The sequence below is a fragment of the Musca domestica genome, unplaced genomic scaffold (genome assembly GCF_030504385.1).
Source record: "Musca domestica strain aabys unplaced genomic scaffold, Musca_domestica.polishedcontigs.V.1.1 1, whole genome shotgun sequence".
NCBI lineage: Eukaryota > Metazoa > Arthropoda > Insecta > Diptera > Muscidae > Musca > Musca domestica.
Window position 1 is genome coordinate 12,011,385 of NW_026712114.1, and position 25,838 is coordinate 12,037,222.

Here is a 25,838-nt window from a genome sequence, read left to right on the forward strand (position 1 = left end):
ACAGCCCACCTCTCCGTTTTAGGTGGAGGCTCGACATGTTTGTCTTTTATATCAGCTAAGGCCAAATGCGTTGGCAGCGTGGTGACGCTTCCCTGAACATAGAGGCTTGTTGTACACATTCAGCGTTATCCTTCAAGTTGTTGACTAATATAATTTGAGAATGTTTTTTTTTGGTTTGTGTCTTTTCTCATCCACAATTTTTGTTTTTGTATATATTTCACATGTGTATGTATTACATATGACTGCCTTATCTTAATTAAACTGAGCTGAATTTTCTACATTTGTTTTGTTTTTTTTTTCTCTCTCTCTCTCGCTATTCATTATTTTATTTATTTCTGTAATTAAGATTTGCAATTAGTTATGCACTTTGCAATTAGTTTAGTTAAGTTCATACGTTTGTTAAGTTATTCAGTTTTGTGTCATAAAATATCGTTTTATTTTTTTCTCTGAAACAGGTTGTTAGATCATTCGAATATGTATAAATTTATATTTTCGTTATATAACACGTTTTTTGGTTAGAATTTGAAATAAAACAGGAATATTTTATTTGAAGGTATTCAAACATGTGCTATATATGAGATTAACCGAAAAATCCCCTCCAAAAAAAAATCGAATTGCTATGGAATGTTCAGTGATTTTATTAAAACGAAATAATAACATGTTTTTACAGGGTGTACCAAAATGGAGTTGACAAATTGTTAAATACATATAAAGGTAAATTTACATTTGTTATTTTTATATCCTTCGCCAGAAAATGGAGGTATATTTGTAATTTTTGTAGGGTATAACCAGTAAAGAAAGTCTTAAAGTCGGGCGGCGCCGACTTTATGATACCCTACACCACTTTGCTAATTTAGTAGAGCTGCGCATAACAATTAAAAGTTTTTATGGGAGAATTCAATCATACACGCTATGGTTATAACTAAAATTTAAAGTTCAAAGGACTAAATATGCCGAAGCATTTGTATCTTTTAAATTCGGACTTGTATTGCCCATTTGGTGCAAAATTAATTTGAAATCAGATAAAGTTATATATGGGAGCTATATCCAAATCTGAATCGATCTCGATAAAATTTGGCAAAGATATTTCTGAACTGTATTTCATATATTTCCCTGAATATCGTTGTTAAGGGTCTGTCAGATAGAATACGTTGTGTCCGTTGCGGCAACGTATTGGACTGACGTGACGTACATAAAGTATAGACTCGCCACAACAAATCCGTCGTTGTACATAAGAAAACAGCTGATTTGCATTGGTGGTAAAATTCAGTTTGAAAACAGACAACATTTTCTGTTATTTGAAAATGGAAACCTCACAATTAATGAACATTATATCATTAATCCTAATGCTGTTCGAGGCCGGCGAATGCTTAAAAAAATTGTACGGGCGTAGAAGATATTGGGTGCGACCACTATTGCGGAATCGCGACACGCATGGATTTTTCGCCACCACATTTTGCTTCCCAGACGAATTCCAGAAAACCATAAGGATGGAGAAGAACACATTCGATCTCCTCCTGACTTTCGTAAAAGAGAGGTTAAGGAAGCACTCCAATAGGCCATCAATTTCACCGGAATGTCGACTTTTTATGAACCTTGCGTAAGTTCTTATACATATTGGTAACATTTAATCGTATGTGTCCGAATAACATTCTTGAATACTTCCATAAAATTTAAGATATTTAGCTCATGGCGGAAGTAAGCAGATATTTTCTGCTGCCTTTAAAATGGGAGTGTCAACTATGAAAGGAATAGTATCAGAAACCTGCGAAGTGCTTTGGGAAATACTTGGCCCAATATATTTATCAGTCCCAAAGGAAAATGAGTGGAAGCGAATCGCCATTGATTTTTACACAATGTGGGATTTACCCAATTGTGTTGGGGCCATTGATGGCAAGCACATCAATTTAACTTGCCCATCGAACTCTGGCTCCCAGTTTTACAATTATAAAGGGAACTACTCCATTGTCCTTCTGGCAGCTTGTGATGCTAATTACACATTTACTTCCGTGGATATTGGTGCGTTTGGTTCCCAAAGTGACGGTGGAGTTATGTGGAACTCAAGATTCGGTCAACAGTTGTATAAGGGCCAATTGGATCTACCAAAAGAAGAAGTACTACCCGGTACAGATAAAAGTTTCCCACACTATTTCGTTGCAGATGCCGCGTTCCCATTAAAACCATTTTTAATTAGACCTTATCCAGGTTTGCATGAGCAATTTATATTTTCCTCTTCGATTTTATGTAACAAAAATTTTTTAAGGAAGTAACTTGCCGCCTGAAAAGGAAATATTTAATAAACGTTTGTCACGGGCCCGTAGGGTAATAGAAAATGCTTTTGGTATTTTGGCGAGCCGATGGAGGATTTTGTTGTCATCCCTACAAATGAGCCCAGCATCCGCAGAGAAAGTTATTAAAGCCACGGTACTTCTTCACAATTTCCTCAAAATGCATGATGACAGTTATTGTCCGCCAGAATATGTCGACCGAGACGACGGCACTGTATTGATAAATGGTCTGTGGCGCAAAGAAGTGCCTGTCCCTTTGCAGAGAGCCAGGAGAACAGCTTCAAATAATGCAGCAAAATGCGCATTCAAATTAAGGGATGAACTCATGAGCTATGTCGTTTCACATCCAATTCGGCAATTTTCCCGGCAGTAACTTCATATTTGTTTAATAATACTGATGAAAGCATGTATCAAACATTTAATATTTCTTTTCATATTTTATTATACTAAAAAATAAATCATTTCATTATACTAAAAACTAAAAATAATTTATGTGTTTGTTTTCTCTTTCGAGACGAGCTTAATGATCTGAAATTTGCAGTGAAAAGGAAAGCCAGATAGACACTATCACACACTCACCACTATGCGACGCGTTTCGCCGTTGGTTAAGCGGCTCATCAGGCATATTTGGTGTGGATGATGGCTTACAAGGGCCGTTCTCTGGAAAGTAGTATATATTTCGAACTTATTGCAAATTAGCATATGCGAATTATACACTAGAAACTCTCCAGGTTCGACTCAAGTTCTATTGGCAGATCTTTTTCACAGCAAAGTTTTGTTTTTGTAGTGATGGATTTTTTGTCCACAACAACTACATTGCTTCCAATGCATACACTTGTTTTAGTGCTGTGAAAAAGAAAATCTTTGCTGTGAAAAAGATCTGCCAATAGAACTTGAGTCGAACCTGGAGAGTTTCTAGTGTATAATTCGCATATGCTAATTTGCAATAAGTTCGAAATATATACTACTTTCCAGAGAACGGCCCTTGTAAGCCATCATCCACACCAAATATGCCTGATGAGCCGCTTAACCAACGGCGAAACGCGTCGCATAGTGGTGAGTGTGTGATAGTGTCTATCTGGCTTTCCTTTTCACTGCAAATTTCAGATCATTAAGCTCGTCTCGAAAGAGAAAACAAACACATAAATCATAAAAACATATGATCTTCGCCTTAACAAGGCAAAACTCAAAAATTCAGCCGAGCCTGGCTGTGGGATTTGAACCGCGGACCTCGGTGTGCAGCCAACTAGAAGTTGCCGTCTCTACGTTCAGAGCCATTAACCCGTCTTCCTAAAGCAGCACTAAAACAAGTGTATGCATTGGAAGCAATGTAGTTGTTGTGGACAAAAAATCCATCACTACAAAAACAAAACTTTGCTGTGAAAAAGATCTGCCAATAGAACTTGAGTCGAACCTGGAGAGTTTCTAGTGTATAATTCGCATATGCTAATTTGCAATAAGTTCGAAATATATACTACTTTCCAGAGAACGGCCCTTGTAAGCCATCATCCACACCAAATATGCCTGATGAGCCGCTTAACCAACGGCGAAACGCGTCGCATAGTGGTGAGTGTGTGATAGTGTCTATCTGGCTTTCCTTTTCACTGCAAATTTCAGATCATTAAGCTCGTCTCGAAAGAGAAAACAAACACATAAATCATAAAAACATATGATCTTCGCCTTAACAAGGCAAAACTCAAAAATAATTTATTTTATTAAATAAGAAAGCAAGAAGAAAGAACATCGTTTAAAATTCATTCATTGTTTAAAATTTGAGACAATGTTGAACAATTTGATTTTAATTCTATCTTGCTCGTCCTCTGAGTGCTTCAGCAAATACTCGTCTAGTACTCTTAAAAAATCAGCATTACGAGACACTGGTGGGGGACTTTGACTCTGTGCTGCCTGTTTTTTTATCCAGTCAGACACAGAGTCACAAAGGTGATCAAACCTGTCTTCTTGTCTCTTTCTTTTATCGCAACGTTTTTCCACTTGTGGTGTGGATTGCTCAAAAGAACGTGGCAGCTCGCTGCAAAAGAAATCTACATTTTCATTTGTTTCGTCTTCCCCCGACAACGGCGAACTTCCAAATATGTCGCCACTCTCAAACTGCGTACTTAAAAATGAATCCTCACTCGACCATTGCATATTTGAAGAAGTTCTGGGATATAAAAACGATTAGGAATCTCCCAAAATATATATCACAGAGCTCTGTAATTACCTACGAGGAGCGACGTGTCGTTGCAAAAAAGACATCGCATCCATATACCGCCATCCACTACCTTCTTTTGCACCACTTCCCGACGGAAGCTTACTTCCGTTAACCTCCTTTACATATCTGTCCCGAAGGGACCTCCAACGACTTTGGCATTGTTCGACTGCAATATAATATAAAATACCTCCTGTCAATATCAACCTTAAATATACAATTTATGAAAATAACTCACCAGTAGCGTTTGTGGAAGCTGCCACAGCTCTCCAAGCTTTTTCCTTAGCAATTTTGTTGCGATATAGCACTGTTTTTTTTTGTCAAAAAGACAAGGGTGAATCTGCACCGCTTCTATTAATAAAAATTCCATTTCAAAAACCTAACATAAAATATTTAATAATAACAGCTGATTTCTCTGCCGGACTTGCCGCATGTCAAAAGTTGAGAGTAGACCAACTTTTATCCGTTACGGCAACTTACACGTTGTGCATGTGACATTCTTCATTAAAATATAAGCAACCAAATCGGCTGTCAGTCTAATACGTTGCCGCAACGGACACAACGTATTCTATCTGACAGACCCTTTACGGAGTGCATATTACGGCTGTGGGTAACAAATATGACAAATCGGATGAACAGTATATATGGGAGTTATAGCTATATCTGAACCGATCTTCACCAAATTTGACATACTAGCTTCTAAACTCAATTCGGTCGTATGTACCAAATTTCATCCAATTTGGGCAAATATTAGACGTTTGGTGCACAATCAAAAGTAAATCAGACGAAGTTATATATGGGAGCTATATCCAAATCTGAACCGATCTCGATAAAATTTAGCAAAGGTATTTCTGAGCTGTATTTGATATATTTCCCCAAATATTGTTGTTACAGAGTGCATATTACGGCTGCGGAGGACAAAAATAACAAATCGGATGAACAATATATATGGGAACTATAGATATATCGGAACCGATTTCGATCAAATTTGTCATACTCATTTTCAGGTCCAATCTGATCGTACGTGCAAAATTCCATACTATTCGGACTGATATTACACGTTTGGTGCACAATAAAAGGCAAATCGGACGAAGATATATATGGGAGCTATATCTAAATTTTGACCGATTATCTCCAATTTCAATAGGGTTCGTCCTTGGGCCAAACAAATGATTTGTGCAAAATTTCATCTTGATAGGACAATAAATGCGAACTGTAATTTGTTTACAAAAATACATGGACAGACGCACGGACAGACGGACGGACGGACATGCATAAATCGACTCAGAATGTGATTCTATTCTATCTATGTAAAGTAACTATGGGTCTATCTCGTTTCCTTTTGCCTGTTACAAACAAATGCACAAAGACATAATACCCTGACCACCTTGTTGTGTAGGGTATAAAAATGTCCCAGTAATATAATAATTACACTGTGCAACAAAATTAAATTTGTATACCCTCCACCTTGGAAAGGTAACATCCCTAAATATTCGTCGTGAATTCCATAACGCATAGATATTCATAATCAGCATAAAATTCTAAGTCGATTTAACGATGTCCGTCTGTCTGTCGGTCTGTCTGTGTGTTGAAATCACGATAGAGCCCACATTATTTGACGTAAAGCGCCACAATTTAGCAAAGCAATTGGTATTGTGTCTAGGATGGTTGGTATTGAACATATAGTTCTGGTATAGTCCCCATATAACGGTACCTCCCGAAATTCGGTATTTTGATGATTTATGCCACATTTTTTACGGATTTGTCTGAAAATAGGTATTTGTAGGTCATAATGGATCCCTGTACGTGTGGCAAAACATTTCATATATAGGTCCACGTTTTGGTATAGTCCCCATATAACGGTACCTCCCGATATTAGGTATTTTGATGATTTTTGCCACATTTTTTCACGGATTTGTTTAAACATTGGTATTTGTTGGTCATAATGGATTATAGCTCCGTTGGCAAAACATCGTAGGTATAGGTCCACGTTTTTGCATAGCCCCATATATCGTTATCTCCCGATATTCGATAATTTGATGATTTTTGCCACATTTCTCTAATAATGGATTCTAGGTCCGTTGGCGAAACTTTGTGCGTGCGATGAAAAAACTGCAACCAACTTCAGACTGCTGCCCATTATATTGTTTACAAGCAAAGGTATTTTGGTGAGAATTTTCCAGAAAAAACTTATTCGTGATGGAATTCAAGCGTGTTAGTGTGATTTCTTTATATTTGGCTGGAAAATCACAAGTGGCTATCGTTAGAGCACTCCAGCATTTAAATGTGAATAAATCTTTTGTGTCTCGTACCATCGCTCGTTACCGTGATACTGGTATCGTAGCCTGACGTCAAAAAAGTGGACGGAACAAAACAGCAACACCAGCAGAAATGGTTCGAAAAGCAAAGAAGCGATTTGATCGAAAGCCGCGTCGCAGTACCCGAAAAATGACTCGTGAGCTGAACCAATCGCAATATTCTATTCAGCAGATATTAAAAAATGAGATCGGGGTAAATCCATTGAAATTCCAAAAAGTGGAAAAACTTACACCGCTACAGGAAGAAAATAGACTCAAAAGAGCTAAAGAGTTGCTTCGCTTGACTGAAAGTGGTGAACTGCCGAATTTGCTATTCTCCAATGGGAAGACATTCGTTGTCCAGCAGTTTGTAAACAAACAAAATGATCGTGTTTACTTGCCAAAGAGGTCAGCTGAAAATGTGCATACGCGATTGGCCACCAGAACTCAAGCGCCGGCCATGGTTATGGTGTGGGCCGCCATGACTGCCGATGGTCGCTCTCCGCTCGTATTAATCAGAATAAATGCCGAATATTATCGCGAAAATATTTTGGAGGGTGTATTAAAGCCTTGGGCACACAAACATTTTGGCCGCAGACCTTGGATATTCCAACTGGACTCAGCACCATCGCAATCAACACGCACCACCCAAAAATATTTACAAAATGAGGTTCCTCGCTTCATTTCCAGCCCACAATGGCCAACAAAATATCCGGATACCAATATTTTGGACTATTGTATCTGGAGGATTTGGGAAAGCCAGGTTGGCACTAAAAAATACCAAAGTGTTGATCACCTCAAGCAAGCGCTTCGCCGAAAATGGGCCAAAATACCGCAGAGCAATATTCGGGCAGCATGTGACGGGCAGCATGGCCATTATTCGTGCCAAAGGTGACCAATTCGAACAAATCTAAACTTACTCTAAAATTTGATGCTACGACATTTTTTGCTTTCATTCAATAAAATGTATAATGTAAAAATTAAGGCATTTGACTTTGTTGTAGTGTTTTTATCTCACGAATTTGTCTCAAAATTGGTATTTGTGGGTCATAATGGTTCCTAATTTTTCCTTTACCATAAGGTGGAGGGTATTAAAAGATCGTCCTGGTCGAACTTCATGTTTTTTTACTTGTTTCAATAATTAAGTGGAAAATCCAGTAAAAAGTATCAGTCGATTTCGCCGACAGATACCCTCAGCCATTGTTCGTTTATTTAAATATATTTTGACTTCTGTTATGAGTAGTCGATTCCATTTTTACACTTCATCTAATGCAGATAAAAATATTGGTATGGGCAAAATTATAAGAAAAACGAACATTTGTATCCCATTTTATGCGAAAATTGTCTTTGCAGGTCCACGTTTTAGTATAGCCCCCATATAATAGTACCTCCCTATATTCGGTATTTTAATGATTTTAGCTACATTATTCACCGAATTTTTTTGCCTATGCAGGTACACGTCGTCGTATAGACCCTAATATAACAGCTACATTCGGTATTTTTAAGATTTTAAAGGAATTTTTTTAACGGATTTTTTTTTTTTGAAAATTGCCAAATTCGTTTCAAATTATGGCCTGACCGAACTTACAGCTTTTTTTACTTGTTTTAGCTCTACTTTTATAATCAGCTTGATTTAAAAACTCTTTTAATTTTCAAGCGTTAACTTGTGACCCACCCTATACCACCATTTTTTGTAAAACATTATTTTGTTATTTCATTTTGCCGTCTATCTTCGATTGATATTAGCTTTCGTTGACCAAAGCATTTAAAAATGCCAAGGGAATGATGAGGGGCTCCGGAACAGGGGGATTGCTATTAACTGCGATTGCTTTGCCTGTCATTTGCCTGGCGTCGCAACGAACCGCTCGAGCTGCTAAGCCTTAGTAGCGTAATGATAGCTGCTCATCACGTTTTAAACTTGTTATTAATGAGATTCAAATGAAGATGACCTTCAAAGTAAATAAATATTGACGACTTGTTTTTTCTACGCTTTTTTTCGAAATGTTTTTTCGTCGCCTTCTTCGTCGTTGTTGTTGTTGTTGCTGTTATTGTTGTGTTTTTGTAGTTTAATGATTCTATTATTATCGTTAGTATTCGTCTTCTTACTTCGGTGTGTGCATATTAATTTATCTGTATCCCAATGAATAGGAATTTATCTTTATAACTCTTTGTGAGACAATGACATGGCAAGTTGGCTCAGAACACGAGCAATGATTGTGTAATAATTAATTACACACTGCGAAAAACTTATTTTTTTTTCAATAGTTACAGGAGAATCACGAGTAGATTAATCAGAAGAAACAAGTAAAAAAGCTGTAAGTTCGGTCTAGTCGATCTTGAAATACCCTCCATCATTTGGAAGGAATTTGGAAATTTTCTAAAACATAAAAACCGTCTTTTAAACACTTAAACATACCGAATGTAGCCGTTATATTGGGGTCTATACGACGACGTCGACCTGCATAGGCAACTTCTGTCATAAGCCATTAGACTGTTCAAATTCGAATCTTGAAAAAAATTGGGTGAATAATTTAGCTAAAATTATCAAAATACCGAAAATATAGAGGCACCCCTACATTTAGGCTATACGAAGACATGGACCTGCACAGACAATTTTCTATCATAGGCTGTAGTATCCATTACGAACTTCAAATACCATATTTGAAACAGTTCCGTTACCATTATATGGGAGTTATACCAAGACGTGGACCTACATGACCCATTTTCCATACCAAAAGTCCTGCAGACATAATACACATTTGAGTAAAATTTAATCAACCTACTTTCGTTTGGAAGCTAGTGTGATTTCCACAGACGGAGAGACGGACGGGCATCGCTAAATCGACATAGAATATTATATATAACTTGTGGGGTCTAAAATATATATTTCGAGGTGTTACAAAAGGAATAACAAACTTAATATACCCTCCATACTATGGTGGAGGGTATAAAAATATTCTACACAAAATTTCACTATAAATTTCAGACTAAACCACTAATTTCGGTACTAACAAGTCCCCGCTAATTCCTCCGCAAAGAATTCACCCTAACAGTTCATTATACCCTATGCCATATGACTAGAGAGGGTATATATCATATATCATATGGCCAAAACGTGCCTCATCGAAATAACGGTTTAAGATCCTAAGTCTCTTTGGACCAAATCCGTTTCAGGACATTTAGTGTCGATGTCTGTCTGGTGCCCACGATAACTCTCGAACGAAGTGTCAAATTTGATCCACACTTGGTACATTGTAATATTATTATCAAACTTATATCGAGTTCGGAGATGGGCAATATCGGTCCACTCCTTCTGGTACCTCCTACAAAAAAGGTCGAAATTTTCAAAAAAAAAAATATTTTACAGCTCAGAAAGGGAAATGATAATCCGATATTGCCTCAACTTTGCAAATCCTAATATTTCAGGTGCGTAAATGGATAATACCGGTAAACTCCTTCTGGTATCTCACCTACAAAGGGTCACAATTTTGAATAATTATAACTCTTATAAAATGTGAAGTAAGAGTCCGATTCTCTTCAAATTACACCCATCACAATTTATTTATTAACCCAAGGTCTGGTGTGAAGATGGAATATGTCGGACCACTCCTTATTGTACCTCCCCCACAAAGAGTCAACAATTTTGAGTATCCATGAAGCTCATAAAACATCTGATTCCATTCAGACTCGGAAAATCTCAATATTTTCATCTGTTATAAAGATGATGGAGAACGGACTATTAATTCTGCTACCTCCCCCACCAAAGTTCAAAGTTTCGAATAACCAAAACTATTATTAAATTCGAAATATGCATCCAGTTCTCTTCATATTTCACACATCTCATTATTTCTACTAACACAAGATCTGCTGTATACACGGAATACATCGAGCCACTCCTTGTGGTACCTCTCATATAAAGGGTCAAAGTTTTGAATGTCCATGATCTGATCACAAGATCTGTTAAAAAATGGTAGAGATCGGTACTTCTTCTGGTACTTCCCCCCACACATAGGGTTAGATAAAAAACCTGCAAGCAACTTTAGATTGCCGTCATTTCTAAGCCACTCGTCCGACAGCTGTTAAAATTATTCCAGTGACAGCTTATTATATTGTTTACAAGCATACAAAAGCATTTTGGTGAGCATTTTTCAGAAAAAAAATTTATTCGTGATGGAATTCAAGCGTGATAGTGTGATTTCTTTATATTTGGCTGGAAAACCACAAGTGGCTATCGTTAGAGTACTCCAGCATTTAACTGTGAATAAATCTTTTGGCTGTCGTACCATCGCTCGTTACCGTGATACTGGTAGCGTAGCCAGACGTCAAGGTAATGGACGAAAGAAAACAGCAACATCAACAGAAATGGTTCGAAAAGTAAAGAGGCGACTTGATTGAAACCCGCATATCATATATCGCAATATTCCATTTGGCAAATATTGAAAAATGAGCTCGAGGTAAAGACATTGAAATTCCAAAAAGTTCAAGAACTTACGCCGCAACGGAAAGAAAATAGACTCAAAAGAGCTAAAGAGTTGCTTCGCTTGCACGAAAGTGGTGAACTGCCGTCGGTTGGCCACAAGAACTCAAGCGCCTGCCATGGTGATAGTGTGGGCCGATATAACAGCCGAATAATAATAACATCAGAATAAATGCCGAATATTATCGCGAAAATATTCTGGAAGCCCTGGGCACACAAACATTTTGCCCGCAGACCTTGGACATTCCAACAGGGCTCAGAACCATCGCACTCAGCACGCGCCACTCAAGAATGGTTACATAATGAGGTTCCCCGCTTTTTTTCCAGCGCACAATGGCCACCAAAGTGCGATCACCTCAAGCAAGCGCTTCGCCTGGAATAGGCCAAAATACATCAGAGCAGCGTGTGATGGTTTCATTGGCCGTTTGAAGGCCATAATTCCTGCCAAAAGTGATCAATTCGGCCAAATCTAAACTTATTCTAACATTTGATGCTATTTCCGACATTTGTATACCCTCCACCATACTATGGAGGGTATATTAACTTTGTCATTCCGTTTGTAACTCCTCGAAATACTCATGTCAGACCCAATAAACTATATATATTCTTGATCAGCGTAAAATTCTAAGTCGATTTAGTGATGTCCGTCTGTCTGTCTGTCTGTCCGTCTGTATGTCTGTCCGTCTGTCTGTCTGTCCGCCTGTCTGTTGTAATCACGCTATCTTTCAAATGAATTGAGATAGATGGCTAAAATTTTGCACACATGTTTATTTTTTTTCAGTAGGCAGGTTAAGTTAAATGAATGGGTTAATGTAGGTTAAGTAAATGGGTCATGTAGGTCCACGTTTTCATATAGCCCCCATATAAGGGTACCTTCCGATATTCGGTATTTGATGATTTTAGCGACATTTTTTCCGGAAATATACTGCAAAAAATACTACACCCTAAGACAGAAAATTGTCTGTGCAGGTCCACGTCTTCGTATAGCCCCCATATAACGGTACCTCCCTGTATTCGGTATTTTGATGATTTTACCGACATTATTCACCGGAATTGTTTCAAACTTGGTATTTGAAGTTCGTTATGGGAACTACAGTCTATGACAGAAAATTGTCTGTGCAGGTCCATGTCTTCGTATAGCCCCTATATAACGGTACCTCCCTATATTCAGTATTTTCATGATTTTAGCGACATTATTCACCGGAATTATTTCAAAATTGGTATTTGAAGTTCGTTATGTGAACTACACTCTAAGACAGAAAATTGTCTGTGCAGGTCCAAGTCTTCGTATAGCCCCCATATAACGTTACCTCCCTATATTCGGTATTTTGACGTTTTTAGGTACAATACCCACCGAAATTGTTTTAGATGTGGTAAAGGATGCTACAGCCTGTGACAGAAAAGTATCTATGCTGGTCCAGATCTTCGCACAGCTCTAATTTAACGGCACCTCCCTATATGCGATATTTTGATGATTTTAGCGACATTATTCACCGCTTATTTCTAGTTTCGAATTTGAATATGGTAATGGCTTATGACAAACAATGCCTATGTATGTCCACGTCGCATAGACCCCAATATAACGGCTATATTCGGCATTTTTAAAATTTGAACAGAATTTTTCAGGGATTCTATTTTTTGAAAATTTCCAAATTCGTTGCAAATGGTGGAGGGTACTCAAAGTTCGACCCGGCCGAACTTACCGCTGTTTAACATTTAATAAAATACAAAAAAAAAAAACATTTTTTGTCTATTAATTTTATATGCTTCAAATCTTATTCAAAACCAACCATAATATAAAATGTTATGAGAAAAATGTCTCATTTAAAAGTATTCGTCATGCTAAAATATGGACTGCTATATCCCACCCAACACCAAATCTTTATGAGTTCCATCTCATAGTGAAGAAATTATAAAAAATCAATTTTAAATTCAAAGCTTAAATTGTTAACAAATTGTAAGTAGTAGTATTTTATTTTTACCTCTCTTGTTGTTATTGCTCTTTTTTTTTCCCCCTTTTCCTTATGGTTATTTTTAAACACCCACAACAAGCCCGGCATTACAATCTGCAACAACATTTTTCTTTTCTTTCACTTCAAGAACGACGCTGAGTAGGTCTTTTCTGTTTTTTTTTTCTCTCTTCTTTCAAATGAGAGTTATGTCAAGAGGTGATGTTTGCTGAGGTGATGGTAACGTGTTGTTCTTGCCGCTGGTGTTGGAGGTTTGTTTTTTTTTTGTTTCTTTTTTTTTTGCTTGGATCTGCTTCTTGTTCTTATTGTTCGCCTTTAATGCTTTTTCGGTTTGTACATATGTTAACCATGCACCTTTTGAAAGCCACACGTGAACCTCCATCAACATACAATACATACATACATTCACAGTTATATGAACGTATATCTGTGGCAACTACGTGCGTGTTATTAATGTGAAGGTGTGTATGTGTGTGTGTGTGTCTACGAGACACCTCTGCTACCAACCAGCCAACTTAAATGCATGAGGTTAGACCCCAGTGAGTGAGAGAAATATAGCACAAGTGTCTAGTATCACATCAATTTGAGTGATGGTATCTTGTACTAACGGTGCTACCAGTACTGGTGTAAGCTATGAATATATTCATTTGTATGTGCATACACAATACAGGAGTATGTAGGTGAAATGATGGATGTATTACTGTAAAGTATAGTACTACAATCCATGTGGTACAAACGTCCACAAGTGTTTACCAAAAAAGAAAAAAAAAACAATTCTAACCAAAAAGTTTGGAATCACAGTGACACCCCATTTGAATTAGATATATACAAGGTGGCCCAAAAATAAACTACCGATGTTTTTCAGCTGTAATTAAAACAAAAAAGAACCTCTTTACTGGTTCTTTTTTGTTTTAATTACAAGTCCTAAAGTCGGGCGGGGCCGATTTTATGAACCCTACACCACTTTGCTAATTTAGTAGAGCTCCGCATAACAATTAAAAGTTTTTATGGGAGAATTCAATCATACTATGCTATGATTATAATTATAATTTAAAGTTCAAAGGACTAAATATGCCGAAGCATTTGTATCTTTTAAATTCGGACTTGTATTGCCCATTTGGTGCAAAATTAATTTGAAATCGGATAAAAATATATATGGGAGCTATATCCAAATCTGAACCGATCTCGATAAAATTTGGCAAAGATATTTCTGAGCTGTATTTGATATATTTCCCTGAATATCGTTGTTACGGAGTGCATATTACGGCTGCGGAGGACAAAAATAAAAAATCGGATGAACAATATATATGGGAACTATAGCTATATCTGAACCGATTTCGATCAAATTTGGCATACTTATTTTTAGGTCCAATCTGATCGTACATGCAAAATTCCATACTATTCGGAATGATATTACACGTTTGGTGCACAATAAAAGGCAAATCGGACGAAGATATATATGGGAGCTATATCTAAATTTTTACCGATTATCTCCAATTTCAATAGGGTTCGTCCTTGGGCCAAACAAATGGTTTGTGCAAAATTTCATCTGTATAGGGCAATAAATGCGAACTGTACTTTGTTTACAAAAATACATGGACAGACGGACAGAGGGACAGACGGACGGACGGACATGCATAAATCGACTCAGAATGTGATTCTATGCAGATCATCAAAAGGAACTATGGGTCTATCTCGTTTCCTTTTGCCTGTTACAAACAAATGCTCAAAGACATAATACCCTGACCACCTTGTGGTGTAGGGTATAAAGATAGTCGAAAAATACCACTTACATGAAAACCGTTATGTGTGCACTATACGAAGATGTAGACATATATGGACAATTCTCTTTCAAAGGATAAAGTGCTCAGAAGGAACTCATTGTGTGGATTTTGAGACAATTGCATTGAAAAATGTGGCTAAAATCATTAAAATACCGAATATCGGGAGGTACCGTTATATGAGAGATATACGATATCGTAAACTTATATAGGAAATTTTCTTCCAGAGCCACTCACAAAGAACTCCTAGTGTAAAATTTCAGACAATAAAAATGTGGTTAAAATCATCAAAATACCCAATGTTGGGAGGTACCGTTGTATGGGGGCTATACCAAGACGTGGATCATTTTCCGTCACAGGTTGTGGTACCCATCACAAACTTCCTATTTTCTTTTATTCTGATGCAGAGATTGGAATCCGCGACCTTACGCTTTGTAGTCGGACACGTTCACTCTATACCGTAGTTATTTATTACTTGGTATGATAAAGGTCATTTGGCCTTGCCGATGTTATAAGAATATTTTTTTAACGTACAGATAATGCAGAGGGTGTGATAATGTGATTATGTTTGTTATATGAGAAATGTAGAGCGTATGTGATTGTCATTACTGGTAATGCTTAAAGTGGCACATACGCCTACCACATCTTTGTTATGTACAGATATTTCTCATCTAGGCCTATCGCCATAATATTCCATCCCCCATACTGTAGATATTTATAAATAAAGGAAATCCAAGAAGTGCAGTGCACACAAAAAAAATCGAGGAGTAAACCAAAAATAAAATCCAACAACAATGAAACGAACCAAAATGAACAACCACCTCCACCACCAGCACTTGCATTGGTTATCCTACAAAACTAGAAACAAAACATATAAGAACAACCACGACCATCTAAACTTAGAAGAGGTAGGAGATAAAACCAAAAGAAAGTCTACAAAAAAAACACGAATCGAAACAAAAGAGGGGTGGAAAAAAAGAAAACACAAGAATGAAATTAATGTCACAAGGTTTTCCTCACTTGACCAAGTTTTTGTTGCATTTCTTGACAAAACGCAATGACGGACATGCACACAAATACGCGAGAATGCACACTCGCACATCCATCCATCCGTCCGTTCGTCCATACATGTTGATGGCAGACAATGCAAGTAACAACAATAACAATAGGACATGAGGAACAATTGCTTGCTGACACAAAGAGATTTACAGGTGTAGCCCACTTGCAACAGCAACAACAATGATAAACATAACAACAACAACAACAATTATAAGAAGCTATCACGAACTACTAGAAATGACACATGGCAACAAAAATTTGAGAACTGCCCAAGATGTAACCAATTGATGAGAAATGGCAGGAGGACGAGGGAGAGAGATGAGAGAACAAATGAGTTAAGAGAAATTTGTAAAATTGCTACATTGTTGTTGCTACGTTGCATAAGATTCGTCGCTGTGGCTTGTTTTGGTGGCCCACCCTTCCGCTAAATGGGGTCTTCCCCCACTGCAGTTGTTAGATCTTCTCTAGCGTATTTTTCTTCTTCCAACTTGTCGTATGTGATGTGTGTGTGTGATATCTCTTTTCACATCATGAAAACTAAAATTGTACTTGGCATAGTCCGCAAAAATTGCAAAGCTTTTGTTGCAGTTGTAGTGTTTACATTTTTGTTTGCTGTTTTTTATTTCCTTTTGTGTGTGGCACACCCTCAAATTAGCTACACCAACAATTGTCAGCACACATGCATGTATGTGGGTATGTAAGTATGTCTACAACACATGCCTTCAGACATCAGAACGTGGGCAGCATTATCTAGCACGTTTTCGAAAATTTTATTACAGCAACAACAGCCAATGGGGAGGGGAGGGGAGCCATGTTTTCAATTCTACAAACCAACCAACCATCCATCAATCTATCCATTCATCAATCGGTATCAAGCTGCTCCATCCAGTTTGAGACGCTATATTTGGTTATTTTTGCAACACCAAACCACCTTGCAACCATTTACTTATTGTTGCAACCACCGACTGTATGGAAGATTAGTTATGATGCGAATCTGGGCGGTGTGTAAAGGTGGGTCTCTGGAGTACTAAAGAGCCACATTGAAGACCTATTGTAAGTCGATAACCATATGTCCCGTATAAAGTCTCCATTTTTAGAAGACCTGTAAAAAGAAATTAATTCTTTAGGCAATTTTCAGGAGTTTTGTTTATAGAATACCCAGGAAATGTACATATATAGGTCTTAACCAGTAAAGAAAGTCCTAAAGTCGGACGGGGCCGACTTTTTGATACCCTACACCACTTTGATAATTTAGTAGAGTTCCACATAACAATTAAAAGTTTTTATGGGAGAATTCAATCATACACGCGTTGATTATAATTATAATTTAAAGGTCAAAGGAGTAAATATACCGAAGCATTTGTGTCTTTTAAATTCGGACTTGTATTGTCCATTTGGTGCACAATTAATTTGAAATCGGATAAAGATATATATGGGAGCTATATCCAAATCTGAACCGATCTCGATAAAATTTGGCAAAGATATTTCTGAGCTGCATTTGATATATTTCCCCAAATATTGTTGTTACAGAGTGCATATTAAGGCTGCGAAGGACAAAAATAATTAATCGGATGAACAATATATACGGGAGCTATAGCTATATCTGAACCGATTTCGATCAAATTTGGTATACTTATTTTCAGGCCTAATTTGATATATTTCTCTGAATATTGTTGTTACGGAGTGCATATTACGGCTGCGGAGGACAAAAATAACAAATCGGATGAACAATATATATGGGAGCTATAGCTATATCTGAACCGATCTTCACCAAATTTGGCATACTAGCTTCCAGACTCAATTCGGTCGTAAGTGCCAAATTTCATCCCATTTGGGCAAATATTAGACGTTTAGTGCACAATCAAAGGTAAATCGGACGAAGTTATATATGGGATATATATCCAAATCGGAACCGATCTCGATAAAATTTAGCAAATGTATTTCTGAGCTGCATTTGATATATTTGCCCAAATTTTGTTGTTACAGAGTGCATATTACGGCTGCGGAGGACAAAAATAACAAATCGGATGAACAATATATATGGGAGCTATAGCTATATCTGAACCGATTTCGATCAAATTTGGCATACTTATTTTAAGGCCTAATTTGGTTGTATGTGCAAAATTCCATAATTTTCGGCCTGATATTACACCTTTGGTGCACAATAAAAGACAAATCGGACGAACATATATATGGGAGCTATATCTAAATTTTGACCGATTATTTCCAATTTCAATAGGGTTCGTCCTTGGGTCAAACGAATGATATGTGCAAAATATCATCTCAATCGGATAATAAATGTGACCTGCATTTTGTTCACAAGAAAACATGGACAGACGGACGGACTGACATGCATAGATCAACTCAAAAAGTGATTCTACCTACTTACCTACTTGCAATGCAGTGCAGAAGTGGGGAAAACTTTACTCAACAACAAGTAAAAAAGCAGCTAAATTAGGCAGGGCCGAACTCTTAATACCCTTCACCATTTGAAAGGAACTTGAAAATTTTCATTTCAACTAAAATGAAAACCGTTACATGGGGACTATACGAAGGCGTTGACCTGCATACGAAATTGTTTGTCATATGCTTTAGTACCCTTTACGAACTTTAAATACGAATTTTTTTTTACAATTAGGGTGAATAATGTCCCAAAAATCATGAAAATACCAAGAAAGTTCCATTATATGAGGGCTATACGAAGACGTGGACCTGCATACGAAATTTTTTGCCATAGGATGCATTACTCATTAAGATCTTCCAATATGAAATTTGAAACGATTCCGGGAAATCATGTTGCTGAAATCATCAAAATACCGATTATCCAGAGGAACAGTAATATGGGGGCTATACGAAGACAGGGACCTGCATACGAAATTTTTCGTCATAAGCTGTACTATCCATTACGAATTTCAAATACGAAATTAGAAATAAATCTGGTAAAAAAGGTCGCTTAAATCATCAAAATACCGAATATTGGAAGGTGCCGTTATATGGGGGCTATACGAAGACGGGGAACTGCACAGACAATTTTATTTCGTAGGCTGTAGTATCCATTACGAACTTCAAATACCAAATTTGAAACAATTCTGGTGAATAATGTCGCTAAAATCATCAAAATACCAAATATCGAGAGGTACCGTTATATGGGGGCTATACGAAGACGTGGATCTGCACAGATAATTTTTTGTCTTAGGCTGTAGTATCCAATACGAACTTCAAATACGAAATTTGAAATAATTCCCGTGCATAAAGTTGCTGAAATCATCAAAATACCAAATATCGGGAAGTACAGTAATATGGGGGCTATTCGAAGACGTGGACCTGCATATAAAAATTTTTGCCACATGAAAAAAATCATGAAAAAACGAATATCTGCGTGTTATATGGGGGATATACGAGATCGCAGACCTATATAGATAATTCTCTTTCAGGAGATAAAGTACTCACAAGGAACTCCTTCTGTGGATTTTCAGGCAATTCCATTGAAAAACGTTGCAAAAATCATAAGAATACCGAATATCGGAAAGTGCGGTTACATGGTGGATATACGATATCGTGGACGTATATAGAAAATTCCCTTTCAGTGGTTAAAGTACTCACAGAGAACTTCTTGTGTAGAATTTCAGACAATGCCGAATGTCGAGAGGTACACTATATGGGGAATATTCGATATCATGGACCTATACAGACAATTCTCTTTCAGGAGATGAAGTACTCACAGAGAACTCCTTGTGTAGAATTTCAGACAATTCCATTTTAAAATGTGGCTAAAATCATCAAAATATTGAATATCGGGAGGTACAGTTATATGGGGGATATATGAGATCGCAGACCTATATAGACAATTCTTTTTAAGGGGTTAAAATAGTTACGAAGAACTCCTAGTTACGAAGAACTCCTCCATTGAAAAATGTGGTTAAAATCATCAAGATGCCGAATATCGGGGGGTACCGCTATATGGGGGATATACGATGTCGTGGAGCTATATAGACCATAGAAGTAAAGTACCGCAAAGAACTCCTTGTGTAGAATTTCAGACAATTCCATTTAAAAATGTGCCTAAAATTATCAAAATACTGAATATCGGGGGTAACCGTTATATGGGGACCATTCGATATTGTGGACCGACATAGACCATCTTTGAACTTGGAGGGTATAAAAAATACTTGAATTCGGAAATTAACCTCATATAGGGACAATACCAGGTATATGGTTTATTCCGAGAATTATAGTTTCTGACTAAAACCTAGCTTGAATACATTTTGACAAAGCTCTCATTTAATAGTAACCCCTGATAAATATAAACGGAATGACCTGAAAAAATTGTTCCACGCCTAAAAGACCCATACAAGGCCTTCATAAAAAATATATAATAAATATTTTGCATCAACTTGACGAACGTCCCTCGAATTATAACATGTGACACATTTTTAATATGGATTGCTTGGGTCTTGCTGCTGTTGTTGTTGTTGTTGCTGGTGTTACTTCTCTTTTTTTTTGGCATTTCAAGCAATACTTGTCGTGGTGGCCGACGTTGACTATAACGTTTTGATTTTATTGTTGGTGTTGTTGGCCATATGACGATGATTCTTTGTGCAGCAGAATGCTGTCAAGTGGTTGGTTGGTTGGGCTTGCTTGTCCGCTGCCTGGCTGACTGGCTGGTTGACGGACTTAGTCGGTATGTGTTGGAATTTGCAGATGAAGCGTGCTACTGTAATTTTTTTATAAGTTTTTTTTTCGTATACGTTTTCTTATTTCAATGGATTTCTTTTCCTAGCTTATTCGTATGCACACATGTGTGAACATATGTATGTATGCATGTATGTACATATCTTCGTATCTAAACGTACTAAAGACACATACCCGTTCTTAAAGTTCTTAAATGAAGTAAAAAAAAGAAGAAAAAACACTACTGGAAAATGTGTCCTAAATAGAAACAAAACAACTACAGTGTATTTTCCACATAATATTTCCTAGAAATGGCTTTATTAGGTTACACGTTGTTCGCCAGACCCATTTTAATGTGCCTCCAATGGGCCAGCCATGTAACGTAACTATCGATTGGCTTCGTATCAATGATGTAAACACAAGCGTTCTGCTCGTTTGCGCTACTCTTCATGTGTCTGTTTTTTTCTGTTCTGTTGACATTAAATTCTTGTAATTTGTTGTTATTGCAAAGTCCGACTTCGTGTATAGCTGCCAACGTCAAGCCAGCGTTGACCTACCTTTACACAAATGATTGCCGCAATGTAATGTTGCGATAACAACTATGACTTCAAAATATTACATCTATATACATACTTATGTATACATAGAGGTACGTGTTAAATTTTTTTGGTTTATACATATGTATACACTAAAAGTGGTACATATGCATATATGTCTTGGATTTGTATACAAGTAATTATAAGAAATATCTTTGTACATGCATATTAAAAAAAAAATTACCCCAATTTTAGAATTGGTAGTCAAACACCATAATTTTTACATTTTTTTAAATTTTTTTGAATGAAATCAAAAAATGTCGGAAATAGCATCAAATTTTAAAATAAATTTAAATTTGTTCGAATTTGTCACCTTTAGCACGAATTATGGTTTTCAAAAGGCCAATGAAGTCGTCACACGCTGTCCGAATGTTGCTCTGCGGCATTTTGACCCATTCCCGGCGAAGCGCTTGCTTGAGGTGATCGACGCTTTGGTATTTTTATACCCTCCACCATACTATAGAGGGTATATAAACTTTGTCATGCAGTTTGTAACTCCTCTAAATACTCATGTCAGACCCAACAGCGTAAAATTCTTAGTCGACTTAGCTATGTCCGTCTGTCTGTCTGGCTACGAATTGAGATAGAAGGCTAAAAATTTGCACATGTTTATTATTATTTATGTGTAAAGGCAGGTTAAGTTCGTAAGTGGGTCACGATATTCGGTATTTTGATGATTTTAGCGACATCATTCACCGGAATTGTTTCAAATTTCATATTTAAAGTTCGTAATGGATTCTGCAGCCTATGACAGAAAATTGTCTGTGCAGGTCCACGTCTTCGTATAGCCCCCATATAACGGAAGCTCCTAATATTCGGTATTTTAATAATTTTAGCGTCATTGTTCACCGGAGTAGTTTCAAATTACGAATTTAGAGTTCGTAATGGGAACTTCAATCTGTGACAGAAAATTGTCTTTACAGGTCCATGTCTCCGTATAGGCCCCACATATCAGTACCTGACCCCATATATCAGTACCTGACTATATTCCATATATCAGTAGCTGACTATAATCGGTATTTTATTTATTTATTTTTGTTTTTTGGTACAATACTTACTGAAATTGTTTGAGATGTCGTTTTTGAAGTTCGCAATGGATGCTTCAGCCTGTGACAGAAAATTGTCTATGCAGGTCCATGTCTTCGTATAGCTCCGATATAACGGTACCACCCTATATACGATATTTTGATGATTGTAGCTACCTTATTCACCCTTTATTTCAAGTTTCGAATTCGAATATGGTAACGGATTATGACAAACAATGCCTGTGTGGGTCCACGTCGTATAGACCCCAATATAACGGCTAAATTCGGTATTTTTTAGATTTTAAAATAATTTTTAACCAATTTTGACCATTAATGAACAACAGGATTTTATTTTTTAAAAATTTCTATATTCGTTGTAAATGGTGGAGGGTATTCAAAGTTCGGCACGGCAGAACTTACTGCTTTTCTACTTGTTTATTTTCAACGTTCCTTTCCAAAATACTCCAGACACAATAGTCCAACGGATTGGTATCCGGAGATTTTGGTGACAATTGTGCGCTGGAAATGAAGCGAGGAACCTCATTTTGGGGTCGGGGACCAAAATGTTTGCGTGCCCAAGGCTTTAATACACCCACCAGAATATTTTCGTGATAATATTCGGCATTTATTCTGCTGCCACGGTCAATAAATACGGGCGGAGAGCGACCATCGGCTGTCATGGCGGCCCACACCATCACTATAACCGGCACTTGAATTCTAATGGCCAACCGACGGTGCACATTTTCGGCTCACCTCTTTGGCAAGTAAACACGATCATTTTGTTTGTTCACAAACTGCTGGACAATGAAAGTTTTCTCATCGGAGACGAAGAAAACCAAATTTGGCAGTTCACCACTTTCGGCCAAGCGAAGCAACTCTTCAGCTGTTTTGAATCTATTTTCTTTCTGTTGCGGTGTAAGTTCTTGCAGTTTTCGGAATTTCAAAGGCTTTACTCCGAGCTTATTTTTTAAAATTTTCCGAATGGAATATTGCGATATGTTCAGCTCGCGAGGCATTTTTCGGCCACTGCTATTCGGGTTTCGATCAAGTCGCTTCTTAACTTTTCGAACCATTTCTGCTGATGTTGCTGTTTTCTTCCGTCCACTTCCTTGACGTCGGGCTACGCTACTAGTATCACGGTAACGAGCGATGGTACGAGACACAAAAGATTTATTCACATTTAAATGCTGGAATGCTCTAACGATAGCCACTTGTGGTTTTCGAGCCAAATATAAAGAAATCACACTATCACGCTTGAATACCATCACGAATAACTTTTTTTCTGGAAAATTATCACCAAAATGCTTTTGTAGGCTTGTAAACAATATAATGAGCTATCACTTGAATAACAGCTGTCGGACGAGTGGCTTAGAAATGACTTTAGTCTGAAGTTGGATGCAGTTTTTTCATCTCACCCTGTATATTCTTGATCAGCGTAAAATTCTAAGTCGGTTTACCGATGTCCGATGTACCGATGGACCGATGAGATAGAAGGCTAAAATTTCGCACACATATTTATTTTGCCATATAATGGTACCTCCCGATTTTCGTTATTTTAATGATTTTAACGACATTATTCACCGGAATTGTTTCAAATTTGTTATTTGAAGTTCGAAATGGATACTACAGTCTGTGAAAGAAAATTGTCTATGCAGGTCGAGGTCTTCGTATAGACCCCATATATCAGTACCTCCCTATATTCGGTATTTTGACGGTTTTAGGTATAATACTCACCGAAACTGTTTGAGATATCTTATATCGGATGTCATGACAGAAAATTATCTATACAGATCCAGATTTTAAAAGAATTTTTAATGGATTTTATACTTTGAAAATTTCCAAATTCGTTCCAAATGGTGGAGTGTATTCAAAGTTCAGCCCGGCCGAACTTACTGCTTTTTAACTTGTTTATTTTTTCTATCTTTATACCCTACACCACAAGGTGGTCAGGGTATTATGTCTTTGTGCATTTTTTTGTAACAGGCAAAAGGAAACGAGATAGACCCATAGTTCCTTTTGATGATCTGCAAAGAATCACATTCTGCGTCGATTTATGCATGTCCGTCCGTCTGTCTTATAGTGCACCAAACGTGTAATATCGGTCCGAATAGTATGGAATTTTGCACGTACGATCAGATTGGACCTGAAAATATGTACGCCAGATTTGATCGAAATCGGTTCAGATATAGCTATAGCTCCCATATATATTGTTCATCCGATTTGTTATTTTAGTCCTCCGCAGCCGTAATATGCACTCTGTAACAACAATATTTGGGGAAATATATCAAATACAGCTCAGAAATACCTTTGCTAAATTTTATCGAGATCGGTTCGGATTTGGATATATCTCCAATATATAACTTTGTCCGATTAAGCTTTTATTGTGCACCAAACGTCTAATATTTGCCCAAACTGGATGCAATTTCGCACTTACGACTGAATTGAGTATTGAAGCTAGTATGTCAAATTTGGTGAAGATCGGTTCAGATATAGCTATAGCTCCCATATATACTGTTCTTCCGATTTATCATATTTGTTACCCACAGCCGTAATATGCACCCCGTAACAACGATATTCAGGGAAATATATCAAATACAGCTCAGAAATATCTTTGCCAAATTTTATCGAGATCGGTTCCGATTTGGATATAGCTCCCTTATATATTTTTATCCGATTTCAAATTAATTGTGCACCAAATGGGCAATACAAGTCCGAATTTGAAAGATACAAATGCTTCGACATATTTAGTCCTTTGAATTTTAAATTATAATTATAATCATAGCGTGTATGATTGAATTCTCCCATAAAAACTTTTAATTGTTATGCGGAGCTCTGCTAAATTAGCAAAGTGGTGTAGGGTATCATAAAGTCGGCCCCGCCCGACTTTAAGACTTTCATTACTGGTTTTTAATTGTTTCTGAAATTTCCATAATGCCGAAAACGAGGAAATATAATTATCATGATGATCATACATGGGTAAAGAAACGTCAAAATATTGGCCAAAACTTATTTTTGTTAAATTTTATTAAATAATTTTATCTTATTCAAAAATATATATTTTTTGGGGGGACTCAAACAATTATTTTTAACTACTTTAAATGGAGTTCCGATTTATAAAAAATACTTTTTATGTAATAATGTTAAGTCTTAATAACTCATTCACTTGTCCCAATCCCTCTCTCTCTCTAAATAATCTCACACCTCGTAAATTTGGAATCCTTAATAAATTCTGTCACTTAAACCTCCCGCCAAAAAAGCCTAACATGAAAATCTAATTAAAATGCCAATAAAACGGAATGTGGGTTATTTTCATTTGGCAATGAAATCCAAACACACGTACAGACAAACACTCAGGTGGTAGCAAGCAAAGCAACTTCAAGCGTAACACCTGCATAACACTTTGTCCAGAAGTGAAAAACAACAAAAAAAAACTTACAACAATTGTTGATATTTTTCAAAATAATG

The 25,838-nt window shown here is 37.0% G+C and overlaps 2 protein-coding genes across 5 annotated transcripts in view; one reads left to right on the forward strand and one right to left on the reverse strand.

Moving 5' to 3' along the window:
* Window positions 1-25,838, reverse strand: part of LOC101897889 (RNA-binding protein Pasilla) — a 209,748-nt gene that overhangs the window by 174,039 nt on the left and 9,871 nt on the right. The window lies entirely within an intron of this gene.
* On the forward strand, window positions 1,118-2,770 carry LOC105262582 (uncharacterized). 3 transcript variants are annotated; one of them, XM_059119124.1, is made up of 3 exons: window positions 1,118-1,600; window positions 1,679-2,205; window positions 2,268-2,402. In XM_059119124.1, exons 1-3 carry the CDS (start codon window positions 1,305-1,307, stop codon window positions 2,324-2,326), a joined length of 882 nt encoding a protein of 293 aa, XP_058975107.1. In that variant the 5' UTR covers window positions 1,118-1,304; the 3' UTR covers window positions 2,327-2,402. The 3 variants fall into 3 exon arrangements, with proteins under 3 accessions (XP_058975107.1, XP_011296508.2, XP_058975113.1); XM_011298206.3 differs by having other exon boundaries at window positions 1,120-1,600; window positions 2,264-2,770; XM_059119130.1 differs by lacking the exon at window positions 1,118-1,600 and having other exon boundaries at window positions 1,629-2,205; window positions 2,264-2,770.